The 18,592-nt window shown below is 40.9% G+C and overlaps 1 protein-coding gene across 2 annotated transcripts; it reads right to left on the reverse strand.

The window, feature by feature from the left end:
• Nucleotides 1-16,014: 16,014 nt before the first annotated feature.
• LOC127326962 (anaerobic nitrite reductase NSHB5) lies at nt 16,015-17,578 on the reverse strand. 2 transcript variants are annotated; one of them, XM_051353754.1, is made up of 2 exons: nt 17,363-17,578; nt 16,015-16,575 (listed from the first exon to the last, which is right to left on the reverse strand). In XM_051353754.1, the coding sequence occupies exons 1-2, from the start codon at nt 17,542-17,544 to the stop codon at nt 16,194-16,196; spliced, it is 564 nt and encodes a 187-aa protein (XP_051209714.1). In that variant the 5' UTR covers nt 17,545-17,578; the 3' UTR covers nt 16,015-16,193. The 2 variants fall into 2 exon arrangements, with proteins under 2 accessions (XP_051209714.1, XP_051209719.1); XM_051353759.2 differs by lacking the exon at nt 17,363-17,578 and adding an exon at nt 16,676-17,165.
• Nucleotides 17,579-18,592: the final 1,014 nt, after the last annotated feature.

An 18,592-nucleotide genomic window follows, 5' to 3' on the forward strand; every position in this document is an offset into this window, starting at 1 on the left:
CAAGGGTCAAGAGAGGAGGATGATATACTACGATCAAGAAGAGTGAAAAGTCTAAGCTTGGGGATGCCCCGGTGGTTCACCCCTGCATATATCAAGAAGACTCAAGCGTCTAAGCTTGGGGATGCCCAAGGCATCCCCTTCTTCATCGACAACATTATCAGGTTCCTCCCCTGAAACTATATTTTTATTCCATCACAGCTTATGTACTTTACTTGGAACGTCTGTGTGCTTTTGTTTTTATTTTTGTTTGAATAAATGGTTGTGTGGGAGAGAGACACGCTCCGCTGGTTCATATGAACACATGTGTTCTTAGCTTTATTCTTAATGTTCATGGCGAAGGTTGAAACTGCTTCGTAAATTGTTATATGGTTGGAGTTGGAAAATGATACATGTAGTAATTGCTAAAATGTCTTGGGTAGTGTGATACTTGGCAATTGTTGTGCTCATGTTTAAGCTCTTGCATCATATACTTTGCACCCATTAATGAAGAAATACGTAGAGCATGCTAAAATTTGGTTTGCATATTTGGTCTCTCTAAAGTCTAGATAATTTCTAGTATTGAGTTTGAACAACAAGGAAGACGGTGTAGAGTCTTATAATGTTTTCAATATGTCTTTTATGTGAGTTTTGCTGCACCGCTTCATCCTTGTGTTTGTTTCAAATAGCCTTGCTAGCCTAAACCTTGTATCGAGAGGGAATACTTCTCATGCATCCAAATACTTGAGCCAACCACTATGCCATTTGTGTCCACCATACCTACCTACTACATGGTATTTCTCCGCCATTCCAAAGTAAATTGCTTGAGTGCTACCTTTAAACAATTCAAAATTTATCACCTCTGATTTGTGTCAATGTTTTATAGCTCATGAGGAAGTATGTGGTGTTTATCTTTCAATCTTGTTGGTCAACTTTCACCAATGGACTAGTGGCTTCATCCGCTTATCCAATAATTTTGCAAAAAGAGCTGGCAATGGGATTCCCAGTCCCAAATTAATTAATAAAAATAGACACTCCTCCATGGTATGTGATTGATTGGATGGCACCCGAAGGATTCGGTTAGCCATGGCTTGAGAAAGCAAAGGTGGGGAGGAGTGTCATCATAATAAAACTAAAATAAAAAGGCACTCCTTCATGGTATGAGATTGTTGGCAGGCACCCGAAGGATTCGGTTAGCCATGGTTTGTGAAAGAAAGGTTGGAAGGAGTGCCACCCAAAAATAAAAATAAAATGGAAGCCGCTCTTTGAAGGTTTGTCTGGCAAGGGGGTTAGAGTGCCCACTACCATTCGTTGACAACAACAAACACCTCTCAAAATTTTACTTTTATTGCTCTCTATATGTTTTCAAAATCAAAGCTCTAGCACAAATATAGCAATCGATGCTTTCCTCTTTGAAGGACCATTCTTTTACTTTTATGTTGAGTCAGTTCACCTATTTCTCTCCACCTCAAGAAGCAAACACTTGTGTGAACTGTGCATTGATTCCTACATACTTGCTTATTGCACTTGTTATATTGCTTTGCATTGACAACTATCCATGAGATATACATGTTACAAGTTGAAAGCAACCGCTGAAACTTAATCTTCCTTTGTGTTGCTTCAATGCCTTTACTATGAATTTATTGCTTTATGAGTTAACTCTTATGCAAGACTTATTGATGCTTGTCTTGAAAGTACTATTCATGAAAAGTCTTTGCTTTATGATTCATTTGTTTACTCATGTCATTACCATTGTTTTGATCGCTGCATTCATTACATGTGTTTACAATAGTATGATCAAACTTATGATGGCATGTCACTCCAGAAATTATCCTTGTTATCGTTTACCTGCTCGGGACGAGCAGAAACTAAGCTTGGGGATGTTGATACGTCTCCGACGTATCGATAATTTCTTATGTTCCATGCCACATTATTGATGATATCTACATGTTATATGCACATTTTATGTCATATTTATGCGTTTTCTGGAACTAACCTATTGACGAGATGCCGAAAGGCCAGTTGCTGTTTTCTGCTGTTTTTGGTTTCAGAAATCCTAGTAACGAAATATTCTCGGAATCGGACGAAATCAACGCCCAGCATCCTATTTTTCCACGAAGCTTCCAGAACACCCGGGAAGGACCAGAGGGGGGCCACAGGCCACCCAGACCATAGGCCGGCGCGGCCCAGGCCCTGGCCACGCCGCCCTATAGTGTCGGCGCCCCTTCGACCTTCTGACGCCGCCTCTTCGCCTATATAAAGCCCCTGGACCTAAAACCTCGATACGAAAAAGCCACGGTACGAGAAACCATCCAGAGCCGTCGCCATCGCGAAGCCAAGATCTGGGGGACAGGAGTCTCTGTTCCGGCACGCCGCCGGAACGGGGAAGTGCCCCCGGAAGGCTTCTCCATCGACACCGCTGCCATCTCCACCGCCATCTCCATCAACGCTGCTGTCTCCCATGAGGAGGGAGTAGTTCTCCATCGAGGCTCGGGGCTGTACCGGTAGCTATGTGGTTAATCTCTCTCCCATGTACTTCAATACAATGATCTCATGAGCTGCCTTACATGATTGAGATTCATATGAGTTTTGTATCACAATTCATCTATGTGCTACTCTAGTGATGTTATTAAAGTAGTCTATTCCTCCTCCATGATGTAATATTGGCAGTGTGTGCATCATGAAGTACTTGGTTTATGCTATGATTGTGATCTCTTGTAGATTATGAAGTTAACTATTACTATGATGGTATTGATGCGATCTATTCCTCCTTTCATAGTGTGAAGGTTACGGTGTGCATGCTATGTTAGTACTTGGTTTGGTTGTGTTGATCTATCTTGCACTCTAAGGTTATTTAAATATGAACATTGAATTGTGGAGCTTGTTAACTCCGGCATTGAGGGTTCGTGTAATCCTACGCAATGGTGTTCATCATCCAACAAGAGTGTAGAGTATGCATTTATCTATTCTGTTATGTGATCAATGTTGAGAGTGTCCACTAGTGAAAGTGTAATCCCTAGGCCTTGTTCCTAAATACTGCTATCGCTGCTTGTTTATTGTTTTACTGCGTTACTACTGCTTGTTTACTGTCCTGGGCAAAACACTTTTCTGGTGCCGTTGCTACTACTTATTTATACCACCTGTATTTCACTATCTCTTCGCCGAACTAGTGCACCTATTAGGTGTGTTGGGGACACAACAGACTTCTTGCTTTGTGGTTGCAGGGTTGCATGAGAGGGATATCTTTGACCTCTTCCTCCCTGAGTTCGATAAACCTTGGGTGATCCACTTAAGGGAAAACTTGCTGCTGTTCTACAAACCTCTGCTCTTGGAGGCCCAACACTGTCTACAGGAAAAGGAGGGGGGCGTAGACATCAGGTCGCAACCAGGAATTTTGAAAATATTCAAATCATGAAAATGTTCATTTTTTAAAAATGTTGAAAATATTAAAATTTAAAAATATTCAACATTTTAATTTATTCATTCTACTGTGAGAACGACAACAAAATGCCGAGAACGAACTTCGTTTTCAGTAGACTAAGCTCTAGAGAGTTCCATATTAATTATATGATGACATGTAAGTACCAGATCATGATATAATGGCCAAATTATATAATTAATCATAAAGAAAAGCTATAGTATATGGGTGTGACTAGTTCTTAGTCTATTGGGAACTAACTTATTCTCAGTGGAGTGACGTCATCTAATATCAGTTGCAACTTATGTGTAGATTGAGCACCGAGCACCAAATTTTCCTTGCATGCAACATTGACAAGATGGTTAGCTTGTGTTTAATTATGGTCACCACTAATGATACACTAGATTTCTAACTTGGCAAGTGCTAGGCACCTAGTGGCAGAAAACGGAAAATATCAGTCACCTCCATAATTGTCTGATGCACTTAATTAAGTGAAAACTCTCTCACGTCCGATAAACACAACAAAAATGTTTCTGTGTACCACTTTTTATCTATATGTAAGATTCTTTTGCAACATTTTTCCCCTTGTTAGTAAAAGTCATGAAAAAATATTGCAAACATTTGAATGTGCTCATGTAGCAAAAAAGTAAAACATGTGCACCAAATTCCCATTTGGTTGCATAAAAATGTTTAAAAAGTGTGTCACTATTTGCAACATTTTGAACAGACCCATGTAGTAAAAACTACAAGATATGCAACAAAATCCCCAATTTATTTGCAATAAAAATAAAACACTAGTCATTGTTTGCAACAATAACAAAAAGGCATCCAACATATTTGCTCAACTCATCCAACATTACAGATAAAAAGTTTGCAACATTTGGAGGAAAAAAATAACATGTTTGCAACATGAGAGGAATCCCTTAAAAGCACCACCAAAATGATTGCAGCAAGATGATCTCGTGCATGTAGCAAAAAACATTGTTTGTACCATGTTGAAATATTGTGTGCAACATCTGCCAATCACTATTTTCGCATGCCTAGAACCATCAATATTGGAGGTTAGAGGCAGCCACCTATCATCTATTTGAGCTCGCCAACCACGGATCCAGCTCAGTGGAGCCCCATGGGAGATAGATGGATGCCCCCGGATCCATTTTCCTCCTTCTCGCCCTCTTTTAGGGTTTGTTTGTATGGACCCGAGGTCCACCTCTAGTATGCATGGAGGAGAGAAAGGTGTGAGGTGCTTTTCAGGTGGGGTTGTGGAAGGGTCTGACGAGGGGCTCCTCGGGGATTGAAGGCGGACGACCACGAGGGAAGCTTGCGCCAGCCAACTAGCATCGAGATCTCGAGGGATGGAGGAGGTGAGGAAGAGAGCGGCGTAGTCATGCTGGGTAGTAGGATGTTCAGAGGAAGACGCTTATGTTTGAAAGTGCATGGACCCCCATGTGTGGTTTTGGTAATTAATGACAATCCCTATGGACTAATGTTTGCATTGAGTTATATTTGTAGGTGTTGTCCATAGGCAATGCTTGAACCATATGTTGGCTTCAAGGTTGCATTAAGAAGAAATTAATGAAGGATATCAAGTATCAAGTATGTCTTGAAGATGAAGATGAAGTGATCCCTCAAAGTTAACTTCAAGACATCAACATGATGAAGAATGAAGAAACGAAGTGCAAGTTCAAGATGAGCCATCTCTAAGATATCATTTGCTTGAAGCTTGCCATCCATATGGTGATCATGGATATGTGAAGATGTGCCGAAGAAAATGCTCTCCCATGGTGGATTATGGGGGAGCAATCCACAAGACTTCATCAAGCAAGCACAATCAAGAAAGGCGTTCCATCTTGTTGTGATCAAGATCGTCTTCATCGATCTCAAGAGGAACGCGCAAGGTTAAGGTTTGCTCTTGATAGGGTTTCTTTCTTACAGGTCTCATGGTGTAGTTGGAGACCGTTTTATAGTTTAGTTGCCGTACTATCAAGAGGGCTCTCGAGTGAGTAACTCGATCGTATCGTTCGGAGAGAGCTCAAACCTTTGCATCCTTGCATCATATTTCTTGGTTGTTATTTGGATCTTATCCATGTGGTGATTTAGAGCTTGTGGTTATTTCCATAGCAAGCTCTAGTTCATCGAAAACGGATTCCGCATGAATCACTTGTTGCGTTTTCGATATTGGAGTTTTTCTCGGTTTCTCGTATTGAGAGGTTTCACTCTAAAATACATAGAAAAACCTACCCCACTTGTTATTAAGCCTTTCAATCTTTGTGGGGTATCTCTTGTCATCTTCTTTACAACAAAATTGGTTTCACCTAAATCCGAGTTTCCTAACTCAAGTTGTTGCATTTTCCATATTGGAGGTTTTACCGGTTTGCTGTTTATAGATAGGTAAAACCTTTATCCATGTGTTTCTATCCTACCTTACTGTACTATGATGGTTCCATGCATGATCTTGTAGAGCTTTTTACTAGCTTCGAAACGAGCCCAAGATCATCAAAATCGGAGTCCAGATGCAAAAGTTATTGAAGTTTTCGTGAAGCAGTTTTTTGGCCGGAACTTCCGCCCTACTTCCGGTGAACTTCCGGAAATGACGAATCTGCACGCAGAAACTATACTGTAAGCATTCCGGGGACGCCCGACTTCACCCGGAAGTTGGCCGGTACTTCCGGGGGGCGGAAGTTCCGCCCCAAATGACCGGAAGTTCCGGTTTTGACGAGTTTTGTGCATAACGGGCAGATTTCTCTTGCCCTATTTAAGGGGGTCTTCTTCCCCAAAGTTTCCCAACCGTTTGAGCTCGTTTTTGCCTCCATTGTTGACCTTCTTTGAGCTTGCTATCTCCCTCTCCCTCCCATGAATCTTGCATCTATTTGAGAGATAGATAGAGGAGATCTAGATCTACACCTTCACCAATCAAATTCCTCTCTTTGTGAGGGGAATCCACTAGATCTAGATCTTGGAGAAATTTGGTGTTCCTCCTCCTATTTGTTCTTCCTCTCTTATTCCCCCAATAGCTTTTGTAGCTTTGTTGGAATTTGAGAGAGAAGGACTTGAGCATCTTTGTGGTGTTCTTGCCATTGCATTTGGTGCATCGGTTTGAGTTCTCCACGGTGATTCGTGGAAGTGAAAGAAAGAAAGTTGTTACTCTTGGGTTCTTGGAACCCTAGACGGATTTGAGGCCTTTGTGGCGATTTCTTGGGAGCCTCCAATTAAGTTGTGGATGCGTGCCCCAAGCTTTGTGTAAGGCCTGGTTTCCGCCTCGAAGGAAATCCCTTAGTGGAACCGTGACCTAGGCCTTTGTGGCGAGGGTCACCGGAGATTTAGGTGAGGCGCCTTCGTGGCGTTCGGTGTGTGGTGTGAGTACCGCATCTTGGGGTGAGGCCTTTGTGGCGGTGGTGTGCATCGAGCAACCACACCTCAAGGTGAGCCTCTTGTGGCGTTCGGGGGCACTAAGCAACCGCACCTCTCCACCGAAGATTAGCACTCGCAAGAGTGTGAACTCCGGGATAAATCATCGTCTCCCGCGTGCCTCGGTTATCTCTATACCCGAGCTCTTTACTTATGCACTTTACCTTGTGATAGCCATCGTGCTTGAAGTTATATATATCTTGCTATCACATACTTGCTTGTATTGCTTAGCATAAGTTGTTGGTGCACATAGGTGAACCATTGCTTAGAATAAGTTGTTGGTGCACATAGGTGAACAATAGTATATAGGCTTTGGGCTTGACAAAGTAAACGCTAGTTTTATTCCGCATTTGTTAAGCCCATCTCGTAAAAGTTTTAAATCGCCTATTCACCCCCCCCCCCTCTAGGCGACATCCGTGTCCTTTCAATTGGTATCAGAGCAAGGTCTCTCATTCTTAGGCTTCACCGCCTTGAGAGTAAAGATGTCGGTTAGGGGATTAGCGCACAATAACTTGTTTATATTTGATGGCACAAATTATGATCTATGGAAAATTTATGTTCTTAATATTTTGCGGCGTATGTCCCCGGACATGGAGCGATTTCTTGACATGGGTTTTTCTTCTCCTAAGGATCCTCAAAATTTATCTCTTGAGGAGGAGAAAAACTCTTGTCTCGATGCTCTTGCTTCTGATGTGTTTTCCATTGTTGTGAGCGATGTAGATACTTCTTCAATCATGCCTTTTGGGAGCGCTCATGAATTATGGACAAAGCTTCAAGATAAATATGATGTGTCCACTATCATTGAGGATGATTGTTTTGCTTCCACTTCCGGCCGTGATGAGTTCTCATCTTCATCCACTTCACCAAAGTGTGGTAAGACACAAGGTAATGATATGGTGAGTGGTGATGAAAATTGCAATATTGATATTGAGCTTACTATTGATGATTCTTCATCTCTATCTCATTGCAATGCTTCATCTTTGGACTTAAACACATCTAGCACTAGAAATGATTTACATGCTTGTGTTGATAGTCCTTGCATATCATGTGTAAGTTACTTGAAAAAATCTAATGATGATATGCTTGCATTGTCTTTTGGCCATGATAAAAATGATTCTATTTCCTCTAGTTGTTGTGTGTCTAACAATGTAGAGGAAACCAAAGATTTATTGGTCAAGACAAGATCTTGAAAGGAGCCTCAAGTAACTCCTCAGCTTTATCTCACGGTCCTCATATATGCCTTATGGCCAAGGGTTCCACGGTACCTCCTACCATGGAACCTAATATGTCTCGTGGTGATAAGAATGAGGATGAATATGAAGAAGTGGATTGGGTTGTCTCTCTACGCGATAAAGGTGAGAGTGTATTCAAGGTTCTTTACAAAGATAAAATTGCTAGCTCTCACTTCTTTGAAATCTTGACTACCGCTATTGAGAGCCAAAAACTTATTTGGATGCATGAGAACACCATTGATAAAAAGGGTGCTCTTGAACGAGAGTATGCCGATGATGTAGCATCATTAAAGAATGATCTTGAAGAAGAACAAGAGACCGTAGCCTCTCTTGAGGAGCAACTTCAAACCCTTGAGGTGTCTCAAAATGAAATATTTGCTAAACTCACTAAAGAAAGAGACCATGCTAAAGCTAAATTAAAATTGCTTAAAAATGAAAAGTTCAAAGTTGGTGTTGGTCATGATAAACTTGTTAAGGATCTAGATGATCTAGACAAGGCCCACAAGGCCTTGGAGAGCGAACACTCTATCCTCACCAAGTCATATGAGCAACTACAAGCTTCATATTTAAAAGAGCATGCTATGTTACCCTCTCTTCTTGATATGTCTTGTGATGATGCTTGTGCTACTAACTCTACTTCTTGTGAAGCATCTATCTTGAAGGAGAATGTTGAGCTAAGGGCTCAACTTGATTTGCTAACTTGCAATTATGGGAAATTGGAAGAAAATCATGGAAAGCTTTCTAGCTCCCATGAGGATCTTCTAGCCTCTCATGATAGGCTAAAGTTAGCTCATGAGGCTATCATATCTAAGGCAACACCTTGTGAGCCTCATGTGGATACTTACACTACTACTCAAAATGCTATATTGCCATGTGCTAGTCCTTGTAATTCATCCACTCATAGTATTGCTAAATCTTGTGATGTATTATCTTCCTTGCCTTGTAGCTCTAACAATGAAGGTTATACTTCCTCTAGTACTTGTGTTGTTACTAACCATGTAGAGGAAATCAAAGAGCTCAAGGCCCAAGTCACTTCTTTGAATACCGACTTGGTAAAGAGTCATGAAGGGAAATGCAAACTTGACACGATGTTAAGTGTGCAACAATCCCCCAATGACAAGAGTGGACTTGGATTCAAATCCAACAACAAGAACAAGTCCAAGAACAACAACAACAACAACAAGAAGGGCCAAGTACAAGTCAAAGACCCGGCCAAGATTGTTTGCTTCAAGTGCAAAATTGAAGGGCACCATGTTAGATCTTGCCCTTTGAAGAAGAAGCAAAAAGGGAAGCGGCCTCAAGTTCAAACTCATATTCAACCTCAAGTTGAAGAAATGACACTTCCCAAGAAGAAACAAGCCAATGCTCCCATTGTGGAGAAATCTAGTGAGAAGGAGAAGAAAAGAACTTGCTACATATGCCGTGAGAAGGGCCACATCTCCTCCTTTTGCACTATCGGTACCTCATCCAACTCTATCACCATTGATGATTTTTATTCTCTTCGTAAGGATGAGGGTGGCAATGTGTTTGCCAAATTTGTTGGTACTCAAAGTGGTGTCAAGAAAAGAACCATTTGGGTTGCCAAGCCTATTGTGACTAACCTCTTAGGACCCAACTTAGTTGGGGACCAACAATTCAAAACTTGATCAATATGTGCTTGTTGGAGGGCATTGGATACTTGGCTACATCATGAAGAATTAAGGGATCTTCATCATTTATATTATCTCAAGCCAAGTCTTTTGGTTATCTTGCTTCTATCATGTATTCAATGTTCCTCCTTGCGGTAACATATTCTCAACTCACTTATATTGAAAGTTACTCGCCCCTTTGCATGTGTTAGTTTTGTTCCTAGCATGTGTTTGTATATGTTGTGCTTCCTACTTGCTTTTTTCTTGAGAAATCAAGTCTATGTATGTTGGGTTGCACACCGTGTACTTGTGTTTGTGATTGGAGCCTCTTTGCATCTTGTTGTATCTTATATGGCTCTTATGAGCGATTAATGTACTATCCCATTTTGGGGGAGTGATATTCCTTTAGGAATTTCATGATCCTAACAATGTGTGTACATGAGGAATATCACTTAGAATTGATATTGCAAGATTATCTAGTCTCTATGTGGTATGTCATCTTCATGAGAAATTCAAATTCTAATGTCCATTAATATCTCTAGTTGAATTTATTTGCCTCTTGTGAAATTAAATTCTTTATCACATTATGGGGGAGTAATAAGCTTTGTGTATATTACAATCCTAGAAAATGTGAACATTTGAGGTTGTGTCACATAGAATTGATATTGTAAATTATCTCTCTCCTATGTGGCATGTTTGCTCAAACAAGTTCCAATTTATTTAAATGGCTTCATTGCTAATATCTTTGTGGATCTTGGTTGTGAAAGTTTTTCTTGGCATGGTTTTTCACAATGTGTCCCTCTATACATTTTTGGAAAACCATGTGCTTCAAGTCATACTATTAATTGCTTTGCATGTTGGTATGCATACTATTAATTGCTTTGCATATTGGTATGAATACTATTAATTGCTTTGCATGTTGGTATGACTAATTGAAGCTATCAAGAAACTCTCTTTGCATGATAGTTAACTCTTATCTTTTACCATATGCTTTATTTGGTGTAAATATGATCTTACATATATTTACAAACTACCACCGGGAAATATTTCCTAATACCTCTTGTCCTAGGACAATTGGCAATCTATTATGAGGTAGAAATTTATTGATCATATTTACATTGGCTCTTGTGTTTAAATTGTCTTATTAATTGCCATGAATGTGTTGTGCTTTTACTCCCATGTGTCTTCCTTGCATCTTATGGATCTAATTTGTCTATTCAAACTTTCTTAGCATTTTAGTAGATATAGGTAGCGTGATGATCCTAGTTTTGTGCATTTTGTATTCATATGCAAAATCCTAGATAATGCACTAATCTTGGGGGAGCTCTCCTATATTTGTTTGAATGCTTAACATCTCTTTATCACTATCAAAAATTTGGTTTTGGGAGCCATAATTTTTTTTGGTACTTTTGTGCCATCATAAAAAGTTTCGAGGGTTTGGTTTATTTGTTGGAACCTTGCTCTCTTGGGAGTTAGTTATCTCATTCTTTTGTGTTTAGGTTTAATTAGCTTCTTATAATGAGATAATTCTTGGAGTCAATCTTGTGTTGATTTGATTCTTTGATATAATTTGGACAACCATTGTCTCTTGATTTATTTGGTGTTTTGTCCAAATTGTATCTTCCTTTGGTTCTTGAAAGTATTGTGCATGCATATTTAATATATGTATATCTTATGGCATGTGTTACTTTCTTTGATCCAATATATAGGGTAAACTCCATCAAATCCTAATTTGGCTAAGATGTGCATGAAATTCAATTTCATATCTATAGGCACATAGTATTGTGGAGTTTGTCCTATATGTTGTAGTATGTCTAACTACTTCGGACCCAATTAGTTTGGGGACCATTTTGTACTTACCTTTGTGTTAGGTGCAATGGATATGCATTGGATGTTTGTCTCACTCTTGGGAAGAAGTGGTGACTCAATGGTAACTTGAGGCAAGCTAGGATGGTCAACGAACACATATCTACTACATCCACACCAATGCTATCTCGGTAACAAGTATCTTCTCATGCATATTTTTCTAGCATCCAACCATGTGGTTGCATCTTGGCATGAATCTCTTGATTTGCAAATGTTGTGCTTCTTGCAAAAGTCTTAATGAAACCTCTTTATTGTGAATGTGAGTAAGTTGAGATGAGTGCATTTGTTGGGAAGTATATTAAATCATGCTCATGTTTCATCCATCCCAACTATGCCTATCTAGCAATTTTATTGCATATCAATTCCTGAAACCTCTCACATGTGCAATATCGATGAAAGTGCAAATTTAGTTATTTCTTTTGGTATCCTCGTTTGTGATACTTGTTGCCTATCTCAATGCATCCCAACTATCTTCTATCCCTTGTTGATATTTGTGATGTATTTTAGATGTTTGTGGCTGAAGTTCATGAATGTACAATAAGATAAAATTGAGCCTTTGGCCATGCTATTAAGCAAAAATTCTTATTGGTATATTGCGTGACTTCATTTTGGGATATCATGCTATATTTCTTGTGTATCTATTTTGTGTGTGCATGTTTCTTTGTGGATAAATATCTTTGTGATATTGCTCACTTAGAGAAACTTATACACATAAGAGATGATACATCTCCATTTGATATCTTATTTATTTGTTGCGTGTTGATTGGTCATGCTAAGCAATATAATTCATTGAAGACTATGATGATGCTTTTTGCTCATCCTTGTAATAGTCTTATAATATGCTTTATCATGCCTTTCACATATCCTCTTGGTTGAGCCTTTTATTATGGTGCCTCTTACTTGTTGCTCAACCATTTGTTTGTTGCAAGTGTTAAGCTTAATTTTCTATCTATGATCTATTGCAAATGTTTGTGTTTTAAATGGTAATGAGGGAGTAAGGATTCCATGTTATGCATATTGTATTCAAATACAACATTTTAATTTATGCATGTACCTTGGGGAGCTTCCTCATTTTATTTAAGACACTATTTTGTCGTGATCATTAGAGTTTGATTCACTTGGTATCTTTTGTTTCGAATGATATTATGGGAGTGATGATTCCATGTTTGTGCACTTTATACTCCAATGCAATTTGTCTGGTTTTGTGCACAAACCTTGGGGAGCTTCCTCATATTATTTAGAGCAATCTTCTTGATCTTATCATAATATCTATCTTTCTTTTGGTATCTTCTTTGTGGTTCATTTGGTTGCTTGCTTCATTTGTTGAAGCTTCTTGACTTTGTTATCTTTTTGCAATCTTTGATCCTATCTATAGTGTGATTCCTTCCGAATATTCGTCATTGGATACGTGCATTTGATTCCACTCAAATTATGAGAAATGCACACGCTATGAAGGAACTCTCACTATTTTGGCCTTCTAAATTTTTCACCCATTTCGGCAATTGGTGCCAATGGGGGAGAAGTTTGGAGGGTTTAAGGGAATTTGGTTATGTCTTTGCTTTGTGCTTAAGCATGTGCCTTTATTGCATTGCATCTTGTTGCTTTGCATAGTTGAATATTTAGAGAAAACTCCACTAGGCTTTGAATGCCAATATATGCAATGAAAGTCTAGATCATTCACACATACATATATTATGGGGGAGTTTGCTCTATATATTCAACTTGTTTGTTACTTAAATTCCTTATATAAACCCTCTCAAAGAGATTGTCATCAATTACCAAAATGGGGGAGATTGAAAGTGCATGGACCCCCATGTGTGGTTTTGGTAATTAATGACAATCCCTATGGACTAATGTTTGCATTGAGTTATATTTGTAGGTGTTGTCCATAGGCAATGCTTGAACCATATGTTGGCTTCAAGGTTGCATTAAGAAGAAATTAATGAAGGATATCAAGTATCAAGTATGTCTTGAAGATGAAGATGAAGTGATCCCTCAAAATTAACTTCAAGACATCAACATGATGAAGAATGAAGAAACGAAGTGCAAATTCAAGATGAGCCATCTCTAAGAGATCATTTGCTTGAAGCTTGCCATCCATATGGTGATCATGGATATGTGAAGATGTGCCGAAGAAAATGCTCTCCCATGGTGGATTATGGGGGAGCAATCCACAAGACTTCATCAAGCAAGCACAATCAAGAAAGGCGTTCCATCTTGTTGTGATCAAGATCGTCTTCATCGAGCTCAAGAGGAACGCGCAAGGTTAAGGTTTTCTCTTGATAGGGTTTCTTTCTTACAGGTCTCATGGTGTAGTTGGAGACCGTTTTATAATTTAGTTGCCGTACTATCAAGAGGGCTCTCGAGTGAGTAACTCGATCGTATCGTTCGGAGAGAGCTCAAACCTTTGCATCCTTGCATCATATTTCTTGGTTGTTATTTGGATCTTATCCATGTGGTGATTTAGAGCTTGTGGTTATTTCCATAGCAAGCTCTAGTTCATCGAAAACGGATTCCGCATGAATCACTTGTTGCGTTTTCGATATTGGAGTTTTTCTCAGTTTCTCGTATTGAGAGGTTTCACTCTAAAATACATAGAAAAACCTACCCCACTTGTTCTTAAGCCTTTCAATCTTTGTGGGGTAGCTCTTGTCATCTTCTTTACAACAAAATTGGTTTCACCTAAATCCGAGTTTCCTAACTCAAGTTGTTGCATTTTCCATATTGGAGGTTTTACCGGTTTGCTGTTTATAGATAGGTAAAACCTTTATCCATTTGTTTCTATCCTACCTTACTGGACTATGATGGTTCCATGCATGATCTTGTAGAGCTTTTTACTAGCTTCGAAACGAGCCCAAGATCATCAAAATCGGAGTCCGGATGCAAAAGTTATTGAAGTTTTCGTGAAGCAGTTTTTTGGCCGGAAGTTCCGGTGACCGGAACTTCCGCCCTACTTCCGGTGAACTTCCGGAAATGACGATTCTGCACGCAGAAACTATACTGTAAGCATTCCGGGGACGCCCGACTTCACCCGGAAGTTGGCCGGTACTTCCGGGGGGCGGAAGTTCCGCCCCAAATGACCGGAAGTTCCGGTTTTGACGAGTTTTGTGCATAACGGGCAGATTTCTCTTGCCCTATTTAAGGGGGTCTTCTTCCCCAAAGTTTCCCAACCGTTTGAGCTCGTTTTTGCCTCCATTGTTGACCTTCTTTGAGCTTGCTATCTCCCTCTCCCTCCCATGAATCTTGCATCTATTTGAGAGATAGATAGAGGAGATCTAGATCTACACCTTCACCAATCAAATTCCTCTCTTTGTGAGGGGAATTCACTAGATCTAGATCTTGGAGAAATTTGGTGTTCCTCCTCCTATTTGTTCTTCCTCTTTTATTCCCCCAATAGCTTTTGTAGCTTTGTTGGAATTTGAGAGAGAATGACTTGAGCATCTTTGTGGTGTTCTTGCCATTGCATTTGGTGCATCGGTTTGAGTTCTCCACGGTGATTCGTGGAAGTGAAAGAAAGAAAGTTGTTACTCTTGGGTTCTTGGAACCCTAGACGGATTTGAGGCCTTTGTGGCGATTTCTTGGGAGCCTCCAATTAAGTTGTGGATGCGTGCCCCAAGCTTTGTGTAAGGCCTGGTTTCCGCCTCGAAGGAAATCCCTTAGTGGAACCGTGACCTAGGCCTTTGTGGCGAGGGTCACCGGAGATTTAGGTGAGGCGCCTTCGTGGCGTTCGGTGTGTGGTGTGAGTACCGCATCTTGGGGTGAGGCCTTTGTGGCGGTGGTGTGCATCGAGCAACCACACCTCAAGGTGAGCCTCTTGTGGCGTTCGGGAGCACTAAGCAACCGCACCTCTCCACCGGAGATTAGCACTCGCAAGAGTGTGAACTCCGGGATAAATCATCGTCTCCCGCGTGCCTCGGTTATCTCTATACCCGAGCTCTTTACTTATGCACTTTACCTTGTGATAGCCATCGTGCTTGAAGTTATATATATCTTGCTATCACATACTTGCTTGTATTGCTTAGCATAAGTTGTTGGTGCACATAGGTGAACCATTGCTTAGAATAAGTTGTTGGTGCACATAGGTGAACAATAGTATATAGGCTTTGGGCTTGACAAAGTAAACGCTAGTTTTATTCCGCATTTGTTAAGCCCATCTCGTAAAAGTTTTAAATCGCCTATTCAACCCCCCCCCCCCCCCCCCCCCCCTCTAGGCGACATCCGTGTCCTTTCAATGTTGTAACCGGCTGACCCTACCGCTGATTGAGATAAAGCATTTTCCTTCTAATTTTGCACCTCACATTTATGGATTTACCTTTTTTTGCAAGTTGATCCACAAGACAGTGCAAGAATCAAATGGTGTTTGTAACCTTCGCTAGGTGGTCAAAAGACCTATTTGTAACTTGTGTTACTTGAAGAGTTCTTTGTACTTCTGTCAATGATTATTAATATATTAGTGAATTCATTTTTAAAAAAAATAGCTGATATATGATTCATGACAATTTAACATAATTTTGCAGAAGTCTTTTTCAGTATTCATCAACGACAACAACGGCTGACAAATTAGCCTAACAGCCCACAATCCATGGACAATCCAGTATTTCAGACTACCAGTACACACACATCGGTCGTGGAGGCAGAGTACCCCTTGCAGGCACGCATGGCGCATCAAGCTGAGGCAGCGAGCTTCATCTCCTCCTTGATGGCGGCGGCGAGCTGGTCGTAAGCCTCCTCCCACGCGCCCTTCATCTCGGGTGTCCAGATGTCCGGGACCGCGCCCTCGATGGTGTCAAGCAGCGCCGTCTTCACCACCTCGAAGTGCGCATCGGCGACACCAGCCTTCACGTGGGTGGCGCCGAGCCGCCTCAGCGTGGCCTCCCTCACCTTCACGTCGCCGGTCTTCCGCAGCTGCGTGGCCGACTCGCAGGCCATGACGAAGACGGTCACGGCGTGGGCCTTGAGCTTCGGGTGGCTCTCCAGCGGCGCGTCATCGCCGGCGTCTCGCAGGAACGGAAACATCGGCTTCGCCGCCGGCGCGATCTCGAAGATCCTGTCATGTCATGTCACACAACACAATGCACGGCGTGCGTTAGTCGAGTGATGGCCAGATGCAGACACACGATGCATGAGCAATGCAAGTAAATGGACACCTGAGGAAGAACTTGAGAGCGATGGATTCAGAGTCCGGCTTCATGGCCTTCCATGAGCGTAGGACTAGCTCCTCCTGTGCCTCACTAAACCCCATCGATTGATTCTATGTGCTGATCTTCCTAGTTTATTGTGTTCTTGGTGCGTGTGATCGTGTAGGAGTACGACTGTATGAGCTGTGATCGTTTATATAGGCAATGCAAGGGTGGCTCTCTGTTGGCTCGAGGAGATGAGCTCATCATGCTATTCATTAGACGCCCCTTGGACGCATGAGCGGGGCAGAGACTTCTGTGGGCTGACAAAACTAAAGCTATCGTGATAATTCGCTGAAGACTTCTGGCTGATCGTCCACATGTTGCCCGCATCCCGAAAAGGAAACAAATTCGTTTTTCTTCAACTGTACGCATACTAGTATTTTATTATTGTTGAGAAATTCTACTACTCTTTTGGGAGATTCTACATGGCCTACTTAAACAAAAAACATCTTTCTGCAAACAGAAGGTATTACAAATAGTAGTACATGCTTGCACACGGGTTATCTCTTAACAAGCATTGTAACTGACATGGCCAAGCAATCAAAGATTCGAAGTGGATTATATGCATCTAACGGCACGCAGCATGTATCATCGCGTCAATTCATATTTTTTGCGGATTAACACATATGAATATATTCGTACTGAACTCTGTACCTGAGGAAAAACTTAAGCGCGATGGCGGCGGAGTCTGCCTTCATGGCGTCCCACGCGCTCAGCACCAGCGCCTCCTGCTCCTCGCTGAAGCTGGTGTTCACCACCACCGGATCCTCCGATGGCTTCTCCATCGGGGCTTCCATGGCCGCAGACTGTTGCTCCTCCACGTTGCCGCTGCTCATGTCTGTCGTCTATCCAAAAGATGCCTGTCCGGGGGTTCGATGATATGATATCAGTAGCTTCCCAGGTCGCAAGCAGCCAAGGAAGGAGTGGGATGGCGCGACGTTGATCAGTGAACGGCTCACGGTCACTTACAGGGGTCAAGGAGATGACGGGCTTGATTGAGGCCGTTAGCAGGAGCGGCAGAGAAATAAAAAACTTCAGGTGCAGACGAACGGGAGTGTGGAGTGTGGACGCCGCATGTTGTCCGCTAGCCCGGATTTGTGGTGGGCTACCCCGGCTACCAGCTTCTCTCTTTTCTTTTAGAGAAAAAATGTTTTCCGAACGATAAGAAAACAACTCTGACAATACTTCTAGAAACACTGAAATAAAATAATTGCGAGGAAAGCACTAAAGTATTTTATATCAAAAAAATATAAAACGTTTAGGACAAGATAATCAAGTAATTGTACCTATCTCATTTAGTAGTTGATTTCCACAAGTGTTAAAGTTGTACGGTATCCTCGTTTACTGATTTTCTTGCAGATCATATATGCCCCTTTTTTTTTTTTGTATGAACCCTTATATGGATAAGTTTCTATCTAGCACATACGTGCATGGATCCTTTCTAAAAAAAATTCTTCAAAATTTGGTAGTGCACTTTGGCTGAGTTTTAAAAAGTGGGTCCGTATTCCTGGTCCCGTTGAGCATTTTCCAGTAATTTGAAGGGATTGATAATTCCGGACTGGGTTTAAACTGGTTTTAGGGGTTGATGTTGTAATTACAATCAATCAATAGTTTTGAACTATAAAATTGTTTTTCTAGATGGGTCAATATAGTTACAAACCACTATTCACTGAACTAGATGATTTGCCACGGAAACCTTGTTAAAACAAATGTATTATAGATACATCATAAACAAGTAAAACTAATGCAACGAAATGTAAATGTGGCTTTCGTTTACATTTTAAATACAAATATGAAGCATACAACAAAATGATATATAAAAAGGGAAATGATTAACTTGTAGTTAACAGAATGGTATTGTCTAAGAAAAATGTGAAGCGTAAA

The sequence above is a fragment of the Lolium perenne genome, chromosome 1 (genome assembly GCF_019359855.2).
Source record: "Lolium perenne isolate Kyuss_39 chromosome 1, Kyuss_2.0, whole genome shotgun sequence".
Taxonomy (NCBI): domain Eukaryota; kingdom Viridiplantae; phylum Streptophyta; class Magnoliopsida; order Poales; family Poaceae; genus Lolium; species Lolium perenne.